Here is a 16,734-nt window from a genome sequence, read left to right as displayed (position 1 = left end):
TCTAATTTTCCTCATACATGCAGTTGCTTTTGAATATCCTAGTTTTTAATGTCTGGCTCCCCAAATGGGTAATATTTGAATGGGAGAGGGGAGGGCACTAGCCCTTTAAATCCACTGGAAGTCACTTTAGCCCAAGGAGGAGGGGCTTGCAACACTGGGGGAGGCACAACAATGGCTGCCCACCTCTGCGACCAGAAGCAGCCATCAGAGATCCAAGCTCAAATCCCAGGTATTTGGAGGGCAGGGTCCTTTTTGCCCCCTTGGGCTCCCATGAGCTGTGTGCAAGTTGTTCTAGGAACACATTCATAGCTGCCTGTTCTTGGCTGGGGGTGGGGGATAGGCAGCTAAGTTGACCAACATTAACCACAATTTACCATCCAAATCTTCCTCTGGAAGTTGGAGCCTTGGTAGACTCCACAGTTCTACAAAAGTTGCATCAAATTCTGCCAGTGCAATTGTTGTCCAGGTCTGGAGATAGATTCCTGGTGCCTCCTCTCTGCCATCTTCCCAGCATCCTCTCTAAAGACTTCATTCCATCTCACAAGGTTCAGTACATAGTGTTCTCAATATTATTCTAAGCATTTTCTCATTCCCTGTATGGTGCCTTCTTTGATCAGTAAGTTATTTTAAAGTATGTTTTAATTAGCAATAATCATGCCTCGGATAAACCTCATTGGCTACGATACTGCCACTGTGCAAAGCTATTTTAAAGTATGTTTTAAAATTTCCAAACCTATAGGCTTTTTTCCTCCAGGTTTTTATTTTTTTATGGTCCTTTAATTACGTTGCAGGCCATCTGTATGATAGTGCTCTTTTGGTATTTATATTTATAAATATTCCGTGTGCTTGAGAAAACAAAGATTCCTTAAACGTCGTGTTAAGATGTCTAAATATATCTACCAAATAAAAAAGAAATGGAAAATCTGATTAGATCTATAATTAAAGGGGGGTGGGGGCTGAACTGGTAGCCAACTCAAAAGAAGCAGTATTAGAGAAGCAAAAAAACCAAGGAATTATGTTCTCTGTTCTGCATTAAGGAGACTTGGCGAGTCTTTTTTTTTTTTTTTTTTTCTTTTTACAGAAATATAAAGCTTTTTATAAGCAGTCCATATAGAAACTGGGAGAAGAAGACTACAACATGCTTTTTGGTAGAAATGATTTGACATAAAAATTTATTCATTTGATCGTATTTTCAAAAGCAAGGCAGAATCACATTCATTTCCTTCATAATATCTCTGGAAACAAACTGGACTTCTGAGTCCCTAGTTTGCTTTGGAAACTTTCAAAGAGCTGACCACCAGCAGCCTAGCAAGCCTCTTCTTTCCCTTCCAGGCTCTCCACCTCTTGGAAGGGTGGGGATGACAAATGACACTAGGTAAACAGCATGTGGTTGAGCTTGCTAAACCTTTTTCGCCTCCTTCCAGAGGCAATAGGGTGACTGGCTTATTCTTTACCTGAAGTCACTGAGTAAGGAAACAGGTTTCGAACACAGAGAATGGAGGGAAGTTTCCAGGGTAGAGAATTTCCCGAGTTAGGAAGAGAAGGGTGAACTCAGAGCTTGACCGATTAGTTCCTTCTGCTCAGAGAGAGACATGCTAGCCATGGATCTCAGATCCCTGATCCACAGAGACATCAGTACAGACACTCAGTTCCTTTGATTAAAATGTGTTGGAAAATCCAGCTCCGAGTAGAGAAGTAGTTTATTACAACGATGGTGCTATAAGAGGAAAATCAAAACAGCAAAGAGAAGACAGTTCTGCCTGAGCTCCAGTGGTCACTCCACTCCTACCAGCTTTATAGTCCAACCAAAGTCAACTGGGAGAGTAAGGAGTGGTAACTGGGGCAGATAAATGAGTAGACCTCCTTCTGGATCTGCAGACCATTTCAGATCTTTTTGGACCCCCAGCATCGTTATCTGCAGAAAGTAAAAGGGAATGATCACACATCAGTGCACTGAGTACAGAATACGGCTTGAACATGATGGGACACAGCCACACCGGGCCAGGGCAGGGCAGACAGTCTAAAAGGGGAATCAAAACGGGGGAAAACTGGGGCCAAAGGGAAGAAACAGAGATGACCTCCCATTCCTTTAAAAAAAAGTTACCTCTCAGAAAGGACAGACTGAGAGGTTCCTTACCTGTGTAGTCGAGGTAGTTATGGGGGATACGAGGCTTAAGACTCCATTTTCTGGCCACTGCAGGAAAATGGCATACACAGTTGTTTCTCTTGAGGTATACCTGGGAAAAAAGAAACACCGTTGTCAGAAATACCTGGCTTGTGACCCTGACACATAACCTTATACATCTCCCTTTCAGTTATCTACCAACTCCAAGACCTTGAGTCTGTCACTGCTGCTAGGAAGTGATGCTTACTCGGATACCAGGTCTGCAGGAAGGAAAGAAAACAGCCTTGGAAGGCTCTTTTTGGTGATCTCTTCCATTTTCCTGCTCTACTGGGCTAGAAATTTTCTTTAAAAAATTTTAACGCTTATACTAGTTATTTCACATTGAAGCCACTTCCCTTATTATTCAAATCTTTTTTCAACCCCAAATCCGTGGGAGAACAGCAGAGGATCTAACAAGGGCAAGATGTACAATAAAGACGCATTTGTTCTGAGAGTTCACCAGGCTTAGAGAAGAGGATGAAAATCACTAAATAGAAATTCACTCGAAACAGAAGGATGAACGGGTTTCCCCTGATCCAAAGACCTATGTGCTACGGTGTAACACCTGCAGATACCTTTCACTGAGCACTTTGTATACGCTGGGCATGCTCTCGGGCGCTTTACCTAAGTTATCGCACTTAACCATCACAACGACTCCGGGAAGTTAAGTATCTGTGCCCTGCTTCGCACTTGAAAAACACAGGCCCCGGGTCAAATAACTAGATTCGAAATTCCAAGTTTCGATCACAACTTCTCCACTAGTTAGCTTTGTGGTCCTAGGGTTAGGAACTGTATAGAACTGCCCTGGGTCCCCTTCTCACTTGCAACATGGGGATGATAACAGTGTCCGCTTGGTGGGGCTACTGAAGGGATTACGTGAATGGGAAGAATTTGGATTGGAGCCTAACACACTGTAGGTGCTGTGCAAGTATTGGCTATTACTATTTTTAGAGATAGGGTAACAAGGTCAAGTATGTTAACAGATGCCTCGTGGCTCCTTCCTCCACGAAGCCCACCACCCCTCTCACGAGTCAAAGATATCCTGGTGGCTTCAGACATAAACTGGGGTACAAATTTAAGGGCAAAAGAACGGCTCCGGGTTTCCTCAATCAAGATGGCTTCCAGCCTGGCTGCTAACACTGCGGACCCGAGGAGACGCCAGTTTGGGACGGGCCGCCGTCCTGCTCCCGCCCGCAACGAAGGACAAGCTCACCACACAGACGTCGTGTTCTTCTCCAGTTGCTTCCTCCACGGTTTAGAGGAATAGATGGCCTCCCCATTGATGCTCAGCCACTTCCCAACAGCAAGAAGCCTTTCTTGGAAGATGGGAACTATCAGCCCGTCTTTAGTTGGTCCAATGTTGAGAAGGTAGTTGCCTCCCAAGCTCACTGTCTGAACCAGTTCCTGGAGAGAGCAGAACAGTGAAACCATAGCTACGAGTGCCAAGCCCAGCATGATGCTGAGAACACATAGGTATTTTTTTTATTTAAAAAAAAAATTTTTTTTTTTAACGTTTATTTATTTTTGAGACAGAGCGAGCATGAACGGGGGAGGGTCAGAGAGAGAGGGAGACACAGAATCTGAAACACATAGGTATTAAGAAAAAGAATCTCCTTTGGTGAACAGCCTTTACCCTTTTGAAAATGCCATATATTTTTTGTCATTATGAAAGCAGGACGGGCTTATATGAGAAAACTGAAAAAATCCTGCCACACAGTGGAGAAATAGATTAACTTGAATTCCAGGAAGTGATCATGGGTGCTTCCGTGTCAGCCTGCACTTCCCACGGTGTGGCACGCACTGGGAAGGTCATGTGTCAGAAGAGGAAAGGGTAAGCAGGGAAGGGGAGGACAAAACACTTTGCTGTGATGTAATCCCATGGAGCCACATAGAGAGAATATGGGGATAAGACAAGAGAGATTTTGAGGGGGGTGCTAGGGGCACTTTGGGGACATGGACGAGATCTGCAGAATTAGGGACGCTCTGTATGAAATGGGCTATGTAGCCTGGGTGGCTCAGTCGGTTAAGTGTCCGTCCGCCTTTGGCTCAGGTCGTGATCTTATAGTTTGTGGGTTCGAGCCCCGCGTCGGGCTCTGTGCTGACAGCTCGGAGCCTGGAGCCTGCTTGGGATTCTATGTCTCCCTCTCTCTCTGCCCCTCCCCCACTCGTGCTCTGTCTCTCTCCCTCTCTCAAAAATAAATAAATAAACATTAAAAAAAAAAAAAGAAATGGGTTACATAAATGTATATGCTGCCTCTCTGGGAAAAGATGCTGTAAAAAAAATATATTCTTCAAGGCTTCTGGAGTGGGGTGTGTGTGTGTGTGTGTGTGTGTGTGTGTGTGTGTGTATTTACTATGACCTCAAACAGGTGCACTTCAAGGAGGCCCAGAAAAATTATGGTTACACTCATAAAATTTTAAAAAGGAGAATTTGTTACAGTATCCCAAAGACACTACACCACCAACTTTTGATACTCCCTTCTGGTCTTTTTCCAATGCAGTGGAAATAGATTTTATATAGCTGTGGTAATTCATAACTTATTTTTTCACGCAATCCCCAGGCACTGACCCGATATTACATTCATAAACTTTTTAATAGTCAAGGAAAATCCCCAAATCTACTTAAATATCCCCTTATGGCTGCCAGAAATGAACACAACCCACATGTCCAACTGCAGATAATCCTGGGAAGAACATCTCTGTATGTAAAACCTTCTTCTGTAATTACAATGATTTCCTTAGGACAGGTTTCTGTGGGTATGTTCAACGACCCCAGTGGGTCGATAGATCGATCTGCACTTCCATCCCAGAATGCTCCCACCACTCTTAGTTAGAAAGCTAGTTGGAGATAGTAGTTAACAAACACCTAACTCGTAAGCGTTCTTACCGAAATGATTTCACACTCAGTTGCGACGTCAGATATCACCATGTTGCGACGGTAGCCCCAGGAGACCTTGTCTATGGAGCTACACATTTCCCACTTGTGATTTGGCAAGCTCTCTGGCTTGAATTTATCCTGACAGTTGTAGTATCCTCCATGGTGACAGGAACAGTTCTGACCCCATCGGTCATTTACCACTACCTTGTCCTAAAGGAAGAAAGAGTACTGGGTCACCAGAGGTAAAACCACCTAGCTTCCTTATGTAATGCTGTTTGGTAAATTAAGTATGTATCTGGACAGAAGGAACAGACTTGGTCTACAACAGTGGTTCTCATTTGGGGGCTGTTTTACTCTGGAGACTTTTGGCAAAGTCTAGAGACATTTTTGGTTGCCACAGTTGGGGTGGTGCTATTGTTATCTATGGGTAGAGGTCAGGGATGCTGTTAAATGTCTCACAACAAAACATCCAGCCCCAAATGTCTACAGTGCTAGGCTGAGAAACCCTGCTAGGCCCATAGGTAACGTCAGAGCTGGGAGAGCCTGTTTTAAAGACCACCTGGTAAACCACTTCTTCTATAAAGGAGGAATGGAGAGAAGCCTTGCCCAAGGTCACATCCCTGGGCAGAGTTTCAGGAAGCTGGGATTGTGAAGCTGGTAGGTGAACCCAGCCCAAGATGCTTTCCACCATATAACCCTGACTTCCTTTTCCTAGGTAAAGAAAAGTCAGCAAATATTCTTTTCCTTCCTTCAAATCTTTGCTGAACTCTGAGAAATTACGCAGATTATCTCAATGTTAATGATTAATACTACCATTATGCTCGTGCTGGCATATCTAAGGTGAATAAAACAGTTTTTGTCCTTCGAGATCCAGCAGAGACTGGCTGAGGAGACAGACGTGTGGACAATATGACAGCACAGCAGAGTTAATTACCTAACTTAAAGGGAAACACTAATCCGGGAGTGTTTCTTAATTCTAGCAAAGAATATGAATTGTCAGGAGCCAGATTTAGTTAACATTTAACTAATACTTATTAGGTGCCTAACTGGCTAAGTACTGTTCTTGGGGTTGGGGATGTAGCAATGAATAGACCCAAAACCTTGCCCTCAGAAAGCTGACCCTTTAGTGAGAGAGAGTTAAGAAACAAGGCAAGTGACATCTGAAAAATGTTAAGCCAGGTAGTGCTAAGGGAAAAAGCCAGCAGGGAGACAGGGGCATGCTGCAGTTTCAGACAGGGGGACTAGGAAGGCTGCACGAACCAGATGAGCTCTGGGGGAAGACTGGAGGAAGCACAGGAGGGAGCCATGTGGGAATTACGGACAGAAGGAACAGTAAGGAAAAGGGACTTCTCCTAAAAGCACTTTCCCAAGATGAGCATAGCTCCGAAATAACCCTCCTTCCTAACACACGAGAAAGCATAGAACAAGAGCGTGCAGAACAGCACCTGCAGCATCCCACCCGAGGGTGCACATCGGAGCCGGTCCAGGGTGAGCACCTTGGGGAAAGCCTGTTTTAAGCTGTGCCCCTGAGTCCCTCCACACTTGGCAAATCCCAGAAAACCACTCTTAATTTCTAGTTGTCACATCGGTTTTTCCCTTTTTACTTCCTGAATTTAGTAACAGTTACCCGATAAGCTCCTTAGGAGGTTTATGAATCTACCAAGATAGCTCAGTACAACCTGGTGCTATACTTGGGTTTTTCTTGAAAATCCACAACAAATCCAGAATATGCAGAATTGTTAAATTTTTGTGCGGTGAAGACCCAGGCTTCTGTGACTTTGTAAGCGTACGGAAATACAAACCAGAAATGGGCAGCTATACGGTGTCATAGTGCTGAGTATGTAGCTGGGGGGAGGAGGAGGGGGAGGGGAGGGAGGCAAAGTTCCGTCAAGAATTTGGATAGAAGGGAAAGGAAATTTCCTCGAGAGTTAAACCACATGACCAACACAGATTAGGTACAGTCATAAATATGTACATCTCATTCCCATCATTTAATTTTTACGTTTTGTCTATTAATTTGGGGGGGAGGGCTGGTGTTTTGTTTTTTTTTTTCATTTATAATGTTCAGGTGCTTAACAGTATATTTTACTTTCTCTAAGTCTCTGGGATTTCTACATACTGCTTCTATTCTACTCCTTAAATTTAACAAGATATAAACCTCTGTTGTCAAAGTCAAGAATCAAAGGTGGCCTTTTGGGATGAGCACTGGGTGTTGTATGGAAACCAATTTGACAATAAATTTCATATGTTAAAAAAAAAAAAAAAAAAAGAATCAAAGGTGGCTCAGTCCATTGAGCGTCCAACTTCAGCTCAGGTCATGATCTCACGATCTGTGAGTTTGAGCTCTGCGTTGGGCTCTGTGCTGACAGCTCAGGGCCTGGAGCCTGCTTCGGATTCTGTCTCCCTCTCTCTCTGCTCCTCTCCCATTCATGCTCTGTCTCTCAAGAACAAGTAAATATTAAAAAAAATTTTTTTTAATCAAGAATTAAAGAAGAAAAAGAAAAGCTTATACTCTAAGGAAGGGGGGAAAAGGAGAAACCTTTACTATCCATGAAGTCCCCTGGTCCCTACCACCTCCAAATTGCTATTAGTATTTATTATTGTTGCTGTTGTCACTGTTATTACTCCAGATCTTGGCTCCTTACTCTTTCTTTTCTCATAACAGACAAATAAGAGAGAAGTCATACAATCACATGCCTTGACTGGGCTATCATTGTAGAGCCAAGAAAGAAACTCTGTAGAGTTCCAGTAAGTATCAGGACATTCCCACTCTCCATCAGACCAAATCAAGTCAGGTTCATACCTGAAAGATACACAATTAGGAAAGTTTATCATCTGAATCTGTTCGCAGTAAGGTCTTACGGATCTATTTTGCAACAAATATAAAAATTTCTCCCGTTTTGAAAGTACCAAAAAATTACATGGTGCAGAGAATGTGGAAAACTAAAGAGACAAAAACAACAGCTGTAACTGTTATGGTTCCTCATATAACCGCTGTTTAATACACAATATTTTGGTACATTCCCTCCTAATCTTTTTTCAGTGTCTTCCGAAAAAAGAGTCGTAATCAGTATATATACAATTTGATTTCCTTCCAGCAACTGCTTCTGATCAAGAGTGGTGCTCCAGAACTGTAGGATTAAGGTGTCTGCTTTTAAGATGTATTAAGCGCTTCGGGGCACCTGGGTGGCTCAGTCGGTTAAGCGTCTGACTTCAGCTCAGGTCATGATCTCGTGGTCTGTGAGTTCTAGTCCCGCATCAGGCTCTGTGCTGACAGCTCAGAGCCTGGAGCCCGCTTCGGATTCTGTGTCTCCCTCTCTCTCTCTGCCCCTCCCCCACTCACACGGTCTCTCAAAAATGAATAAATGTTAAAAAAAAAAAAAAAAGCTTCAACTATTCCACCAAATGCACTGTTTTTGGACAACTGCCATAGCTTCAACTATGAAGGATCTTCTGAGTCCACTTGAGCCACAGCTGCACCTTTCACATATTGACACTCTGAGCTCTATGCGGCGTGAGCACACGCACCTATGAGGTAAGCACGATTATGCCCATTTAGAGAGCAAGAACCTGATGCTCAGCAGGGCAGTGTGTTTTAGGTGGCAAAGCCTGTAAGTAATAGGAGCTGAAACTCATGTGCAAATTTACCCGATCCTGACCCTGTGCTGTGCTCTGTAAGCAGGACAGCAAGTGGACTTCAGGAAAAAGATTGCCTGTCTGAGGCAAGATATAACGCAGGTGGCCTGTGTGGTACCGTGTATGAGAAACTGTACTAGGCACTTTATACTCATCATTACCTCATTAGTTTTCACAACAGCCCTGCAGTGTCTATTAACCTCCTTTCTCAGGTAAAGAAACTGAGATCTCGACAGATTAAGGAGTTTGTTCAAGGCCATACAGCCAGCAAGAAAAAGAACCGGGTTTCAGATCCAGTTCTGTCGGGACTCCGAACCTCTGCGGGTCTCTTACAACCGTACTATTTCCTTAGGGAAGGCATCTGGACGCAAGGAGTTTTGTTTTTGTTTTGGTCTAAAATGAGAGTCCGGGCCGAGATGGCTGCCGCTAGAGTCTTAAAGGTTCACCATCCTCCACGAGGTGGCACGCCCAGGTGCGAGAAGGGCTAACTAGAAATAAAACATGGTGAAGGCTAGTGATGAACCCCAATGCGAAAGTGATCGTTTTAATGATAATAATGATAACGCCACCCTTTTTCTGTACAGGCAAGGTGACAGATACTTCTCACATATCGTTCTGAGCCCTTATGTAAAAGGCATTATTTCCCTACTTTACACGGTGAGAATCTGAGGCTCAGAAGGGTACTCATTTAAGGCTTGTAACAAGAGCCAGGGTTCAAACGCAAATCTGCCGGATGCCAAATCCTACGCAGGGTTCTTTGGGCCCCTCTGCAAGGTCCCGACAGAGAAAACTGCATGAAAAGAGGGACTGAAGTTTTGACTTAACCACCATCCTTGGTTTTGTTCATTTTAACCTATAAAGACAATTATGACCACATTATGGGAGTTTTGAGAAGGAGAGGAGGAAAAAAATATATTCTGTCTTAATACAAACCACCATTCTTATTTTGATGTCTTGTAGATTTTTTTCCATAGTCCTTCCTTTCCCCTTCCCCCCAACTTAAGAGTATTCTATAGGGAGCTCTAATTTCACTGGTAAAAGTCGTAAGACCAAAAAGAATTTTTTTTTTTTTTTTTTTTTTTTTTTTTTTTACCTGTAAACAAGGTCGTACAGTTCTGGCATTGTTTTTGCATGGACAAAATGCTGTGTTTTGAAGCCATTTTTCTTATCAAGTTGGTAGAGTGGGTGGAACCACTCTAACAGTGAGTGATAGAGTCCATAACGCATGTTCCTGAAAAAGAAAAACAGAACAGTACCTGTCCAGTAAGCAAAGAAAAAATAACTTAGTTTAAGAAAAATCAGTGACAGCATGTTACATTTCAGTGAAACTCACCCGTAAGGGTATGCAGGGCAGTGGGATCCCAAACCATTTCCTTAAATTATGTCTTATCATTAACTTAAACAAGATGATTGGGTTTTTGATAATACACATGACTACTTTTTATACATAACTATCTTAACACCAAATGTTATTTAAACCATATTTTATCTATGTCCATTATCTCAGTAATGACACATAGTTCTTTTTTATGAACTGTTTTTCGGGGCTCCTGGGTGGCTCAGTCGGTTAAGCAGCTGACTTCGGCTCAGGTCATGATCTCGCGGTCCGTGAGTTCGAGCCCCGCGTCGGGTTCTGTGCTGACAGCTCAGAGCCTGGAGCCTGTTTCAGATTCTGTGTCTCCCTCTCTCTGACCCTCCCCTGTTCATGCTCTGTCTCTCTCTGTCTCAAAAACAAATAAACATTAAAAAAAAACATTAAAAAAAAAAAAAAGAACTGTTTTTCTCTGTCAGTCATAAGAAAGAATACATATTGTAAAGATACTGGGAAATAGAAAAAAATATAAAGAATATCCAAAATCTTATCTCTCAGAAGTGATCATTAGTAACATTTTCTATTTAGTTGAAATTAATGAATACAGGTTTATTGGTTCATTTACCTAAGATTTACTAATAGTTCTTAACATTGAAATGTTAAGAATTCTTAGCCAAAATGAAAAAGGGTCAAAGTGACCTATTTTTGTACACAATAAAACTTGTTTTGAGTTCTAAGTGGTGAGTGTCACAGAAATGCTACACTCAGTAAGAAGTAAGGATAACATTGCAACCGCACAGATAAGGCAGAAAGCATTAGAGTTAAATGTTTCATCACAGACCTGGGGCCTAACCAGGTACAAAGAAGGTAAAAATCGAGGATGGTAAAATCCAGATCTCATCAACATCTCAGAGTTTTACAGCAGGACTGTGAGCCAAGCACAGCATTGGGAGACTGAATATTGAACAGGTGACCAGAGTCAGTAAACGCTTTCTTTATGGCCACATAGCATTTTAGACTTTGTGGGCCTCACGGTCTCTATCACAACTCTGAAGTCGCAGCCTGAAGCAGCCCCAGACATAACCCATAAATGAGTGGACGTAACTGTGTTCCAATCAAACTTTATTTATACAAACAGGCAGCTGGCCTATCCCTGAAACAGGGCAGCAAGTTTACCAAATCACAAAAGAGCGGGATTGGGCAGGGGACAAATACTACTTTTCCTCTCCACAGGCAAACATACCTAGAATTGTAGGGCACAAAACCAGGATAATGGGGTTCAAAGCCCACTTCTACCATTTCCTAGCTCTTTGATCTTGGGAAGTTACTTTTTTTTTTTTTTAATGTTTAACGTTTATTAGAGAGAGAGAGAGAGAGAGAGAGAGAGAGCGAGTGAGCGCACCAGCAGAGAGAAGGAGAGAAAATCCCAAGTAGGCTCCGAGCTCTCGGCACAGAGCCTGATGTTGGGGGGGGGGGGCTCCATCCCAGGAACAGTGAGAGCATGACCTGAGCCGAAATCAAGAGTCCGATGCTTAACTGACTGAGCCCCCCAGGCGCCCCTTGGGAAAGTTACTTCTTATTAAGTCGATAAACATTAGGAAGCATTAATTAGAATCAACCAAGCGGCTCCTTACCTCACTTTTGGGCTGCTCTAACTGCCCTTTTCAGTTCCCTCTGGATCTACCATTCATCCAAACTTTCTCCGAATGCCTGCAAAGCTGTATGTTGACAGCTAAGGGGGACACAAAAAGGACAGACCCAGTCCTTCATCAGCCACTAGAAAAGGCCTTGGGTTGCAAGGCCTTCCAGAAAGAATCCTTCACAGAGTGCAAATGAGGCATTGTGGGCTACTCTGGGTATCCTTCACCTAAACAAGGCCATGACCTTCTCTCACGGTATCGTGAAAAGTTCAGGCATGAAAAGTGCTGGGCATCAGAGCCCGCTAATTCAGAGGCCAGGCTACTCGCTGAACGTAAACTTAGACGACCCGTAAGATCGGAGAGAAATAAATGGTGCATCAAAAGACATGAGAGAGTAACCATCTGTAGATACCTACCTCTTCTGAACAGCTTTTCCCAACTCACCAACCAAATCGCGATGGGGACCCACATCCTTGGAGTTCCAGTTCCAAGACACAGGACTTGGCCAGTTTGTGAAGCCTTCGTGATGCTTTGTTGTCAGGACTACGTATCTGTGGACATCAAAACTACATGAGCAAAGGAAGCAGGCGGCGGGCCACAAGCGTGAACTTACCCAGCATGCCTGAGGGTTTTAAAAATGGTCCGGAGAACTTGATTACAGAAACCGTACTTGCATGGGTAATTGCATTAGCGACACCCAGGGAGCTGCTGCAGTCACAAATCCCCATGGGGAGTTTTAGGAATGGAAGCAAACTTAAGGAGGACAATTCTTTAGTCCCCAGCCAAGGAGGACGCCCAGAGGGAAGGGAGGAGTAGATAAGGGAAAAGAAGTGCACCTCAGCTCTCCGGTTCTGGAAACAGCAGATGATAGAAAAGTAAAGGCAAAGGTCACCTGGATTGCCTCTCACTTACAGAGGTGACAAAAGACCAAAAGAACTGGGGAGAAAAACTTCGAAATAACAACCAAATCACTCAACATCTCATTTGCTTTAATGGCAGAAAAACAGAGGAAGCCTGCACGTGATAATTTAATCACTGGCTGTAGCAGGGAGCTCTAAGACTTGAAAGGCCAGATAGATAGTACTTCAGCCTTTGTGGCCCCCACTCCTCCCCGTAGCATATCTTTTTTCTTTTTTAAACCCTTTAAAATGTAAAAACCATTCTCATCTCATGGAACTTATAGAAACAGGCGGAGGGGACCCATCTCTCGGGCCACAGTATGCAGACCCCTGGTGTGGTGGAAAGAACCTTCGCCTTGGAGTCATGAGATTTGGATGCAGGACATTAGTTCCCTTCCTCTGTCTGGGCTAGTCACCTGGGCTACAACATAAGGGGTCTGGACAAAGGATGTCTCCCAGATTTTAATTTTTTTGCCATTCGTAACGTATGGATCTCTAAGGCTCCCATTAGACAGTGACCACCACCTCCATTTGGTCAAGCCTTATGTTCCCCCATATTTATTGGCAAACACTAGTAAGAGTCAGCTGTAATTTTTTTTTTTTTTTTAGGACAAAAGAACTTATCCTAGAGAAACTAAAACCCAGAAAATGACTGAGAAGACAAGGTAAGGGTGGAAGGCCACTCTAAGCCAGGAGCCCAGAAACCTCCCTGCCTCCATTCTTACCCTCTTCCAACCTGCTTCCCTCCCGGCCGCCAAGCTGATTCTTCCAGAAGCTGAAGGGAACCGTCCCCTCACTTCACACCTGACTTCACACACTGCCCTCATGGATTGGTCCTTCAGGATCGGCCCCAGCCTTTAACAGCCTCTCCCTTCCCCATTTCAGCATGCCACACTCTCAGTTCTCTGCACCGACCACACTCAAGCTCCAACAGTTATCAAAACAGTTCAGACATTTCTTGAGCACATTCTGTGTGCAGGGCACTGAGAAGAGCAGGTGAGTGAGAACTGGTACTGTTGTCCAAATGGACTGCACACCAGAACTCCCCTCCCCTCCCTCTTCCCCTGGGAGATATTCAGGCTGAAACGAACTAAATACACCCCTTTCCATCACCATGGAAGGAGGCTGCAGGGAGGTAACAAAACTCCAGACCACTGGATTAAAATAGTGGAATCCTGATTGTCTTGTTGACCTGGAAGGACATTAAGTATCAGAGCTCAATCGTCTCGATCAACACGTGTAGACAAGGGGGCTTTCCAACGCACCACCTCCCTGAAAGCTTTATTTTCTTCGAACCCCCCAGCAGACGCGCCTTCTCCTGATCAGGAGTGCTACATTCAGTTCTGCATCCTTCAGGAGGCAAATCACAGGCTCCGGGGGGACCTTAAGTCAGCCGGGCAGTCGTGGGACCCGGGGACAGAGGCCTCGCCTCCCCCCCCCCCCCCCGCCCCGCCCCTACTCCGTTCCCACCTGCCCAACGTCAGCCCGAGCCGGGAACGCGAGCTCCGCCGGTCCCCGCGGCGACACTCACTTGGCCCCGGCCGCCTGGAAGAGATCGGCCCAGCTGTCCGGGTTGAAGAAGCGCGCGGTGAATTGCGGCCCGAAGTCGGCGTAGCTGAAGCCGGGCGGGTAGTTGTCCCTCATGAACTGCTCGTACTGCGGCAGCCCCTCGCCCTTCCAGTGCCACCAGAACCACTCGCTGCCCCAGGCCGGCACCGAGAACACGCCCCAGTGCACGAACACCCCGAACTTGGCCTTGTCGAACCACTCCGGCAGCGGCCGGGAGTCCAGACTCTGCCAGTCCGGGGTATAACGGGGCTGAGGCCGGAACCCGCGCACGTATGCGGCTCGGAGCAGCACCAGCAGCAGCAGCACCAGCCCGGCGCCCACCGCCCGCGACTTCATCTCGGAGAACCGAGTGGCGGACTCCGAGCCTCCTCTCCGCTTCTTAACGCGCAGGTGCGGGCCGCCCGGTTCCGCCTACTCTAACTAATGATTGGCTCGGAGGGGAAAAGGGGCGTGTCAACCTAGGCGGCTTGGCGACTGTGTTCCTCTCCGCCGCGGCTTTTCCTGCAGCGCCCTCTGGCGCTCAAAAGGAGAAAAACGCAAAGGGTCGTTGACCGTGATCCCTGAGGGATGAGGAAGTCACAGCTGGGTTAAATCGTGGGGGTGAGGAAGGCCTGGCGAGTGCTGAGAGCTGGGACTAGTGCATTTTGTCATTGGGAGCCATAGAGGACTTTTCGAACGTTAGTAGAGAAGAGCCAGCCTGGAGGCAGGAATACCAGATGGAAGGGCATAGTGACGGCCCAGGCAGAAATGCGGGCTAGAGGGATGGTGGAGGCATTGCCAGGGAAGAAGAGGGGGAAGAGTGGGCACTGAGAGAGGAAGAGCCTCTGTGGTCACTGTGCCCGTCTAATATTTACTGAACTTGCTTTGGGCATGCTGAGGCAATTCAAAGAGTGTAATATCTAATTGGAAAAATGAGACCCTAGAGAACAAACCGAGGGTGGCTGGAGGGGCTGTGGGTGGGGGGGATGGGCTAAACGGTCAAGGGGCATTGAGGAAGACATTTGTTGGGATGAGCACTGGGTGTTATACATAGGGGATGAGTCACTGGAATCTACCCCTGAAATCATTATTGCTCTATATGCTAACTAACTTGGATGTAAATTAAAAATAAACAAATGAAACAAAACCAAACAAAAAAACAAGACCCGGGCACAGGCCGCCACTAAGGAACGTTTTTAGAAGAGCAGAGTGAGCAAATTGAGAGCCCCAGGCCCAAGGAGCGCCTGTGTCAACTTTGTCTCTCAGGGATGTCACCAGCTCCTCTACTCTTTTACACGCTGTGTGCTCAAACAGGTGAGGCCATCAGGTGGGGGAAGCCCAATGACCTCATGTGGCACAGCCAGTCCCCACGTATCAGTGAGAGAGCTGAGGCACATCAGAGTTTGAAGGGACTTTGGAGATCCTGGACACTATCCGCTTCCCTACTTATGGAGGAGGAAACTGAGAGCCAGAGAGGGGATTGGAGTTGCCCTCGGATCACGAGGCTAGTTTGAGCCGGAGGTGGGACCAGAATCCAGGTCTCCAGATGTGGAATCTGTGCCTCTCCTCTACAGGCTGCATCTTTCTGGGAGGGGTTGGAGCCTATGTTGACAAAACCAAGCACTTCCTCATTTAAGGACTGATAAGGAAATACAGTGGTGTTGCTGATTGAACGGCTAGTTTATCTTCTGTGTTTCTTTCTCTGCAAGATTATGTTAACATAGTGCCCAGAACAGTAAGCATGGACCACCTCGAAAAACCTGACCCAACCCATTTGCACACATCTTCTAGTGATCAGAGTGAGTAATGGGCTCTGACGTTATGGAACTTATCTTGGGGAAGGTAAAATGGAACACTGTGACCTTCACGTCTCCTTATTCTCCTCACCAAAATGTAAATCTGCAGGGACAGGTAGGTGAGAGGCATGGTGACGGTGTGGATAAAACCGGAAGTTGGGAGACCAGCATTTTTGGCACTGGGTATCACCTTGTTGGCTCTTCCTGGGCAAGTCTCGTCCACTGTCTAGGTCCGTTCCCTCATCTAAATAATAAGGAGAGTTCTCAGTGAAATCCACGGACCGCTTTCCCCACTTGCTCTCCTCCTCCATAAACTCGAGTTCTTTACTTAGAGCAGAAATTGAGTGTGAATGTGAAAAGAGAGAGGTAGGAAGTGTGGACGTGCAAATGATTTTTAAACTCCAGTTTCATTTGTTAAACAATAAATATTTGCTGAGTGTCAATTTATGCCAGGCACTTGGGGCATTTTCTTTGCTAAAATGAGAGCAGACCCCACGAATGATTAAAGAAAGGCATGCCCAAACCTTAAGGAATCACAAGTTCACCTTAAAAAAATCATGCCAGGATGCCTGGATGGTTCAGTCGGTTAAGCATCTGACTTCAGCTCAGGTCATGAGCTCACAGTTCGTGAGTTCGAGCCCCACGTTGGGCTCTGTGCTGCTGGCTCAGAGCCTGGAGCCTGCTTTGGATTCTCCCCCTCTCTCTCTCTCTCTCTCTCTCACTCTCTCTGCCCCTCCCCCACTCGTGCTCTGTCTCTCTCTCTCTCAAAAATAAATAAACATTTTTTAAAAATTAAAAAAAAATCATTCCATGTCTTTGCCTTACAAAAAGATAGGCATCTGGGTTAAAAGAAAGTTTGAT

General features: G+C 45.4%; 1 protein-coding gene and 1 pseudogene across 1 annotated transcript; both read right to left on the bottom strand.

The window, feature by feature from the left end:
• Positions 1-553: 553 nt before the first annotated feature.
• On the bottom strand, positions 554-703 carry LOC125174116 (uncharacterized; annotated as a pseudogene).
• Positions 704-1,142: 439 nt separating this feature from the next.
• FUCA1 (alpha-L-fucosidase 1) lies at positions 1,143-14,481 on the bottom strand. The gene is made up of 8 exons (XM_047873042.1): positions 14,061-14,481; positions 12,047-12,181; positions 9,772-9,909; positions 7,740-7,845; positions 5,052-5,252; positions 3,378-3,568; positions 2,138-2,237; positions 1,143-1,915 (listed from the first exon to the last, which is right to left on the bottom strand). Exons 1-8 carry the CDS (start codon positions 14,432-14,434, stop codon positions 1,775-1,777), a joined length of 1,386 nt encoding a protein of 461 aa, XP_047728998.1. The 5' UTR covers positions 14,435-14,481; the 3' UTR covers positions 1,143-1,774.
• Positions 14,482-16,734: the final 2,253 nt, after the last annotated feature.

Source organism: Prionailurus viverrinus, chromosome C1, assembly GCF_022837055.1.
Source record: "Prionailurus viverrinus isolate Anna chromosome C1, UM_Priviv_1.0, whole genome shotgun sequence".
Taxonomy (NCBI): Eukaryota; Metazoa; Chordata; class Mammalia; order Carnivora; family Felidae; genus Prionailurus; species Prionailurus viverrinus.
Note: the sequence above shows the minus strand (reverse complement) of the source record. Positions and strands in the feature narration are given on the sequence as shown.

Excerpts from the sequence above, each read along its gene's own strand:
- FUCA1 (XM_047873042.1), bottom strand. The coding sequence starts at position 14,434 with ATGAAGTCGCGGGCGGTGGGCGCCGGGCTGGTGCTGCTGCTGCTGGTG. Across the intron at positions 12,182-14,060 it reads TTCCAGGCGGCCGGGGCCAA|ATACGTAGTCCTGACAACAA; the intron begins GTGAGTGTCGCC and ends TGATGTCCACAG. Across the intron at positions 3,569-5,051 it reads CTGAGTGTGAAATCATTTCG|GAACTGGTTCAGACAGTGAG; the intron begins GTAAGAACGCTT and ends TGCTCTCTCCAG.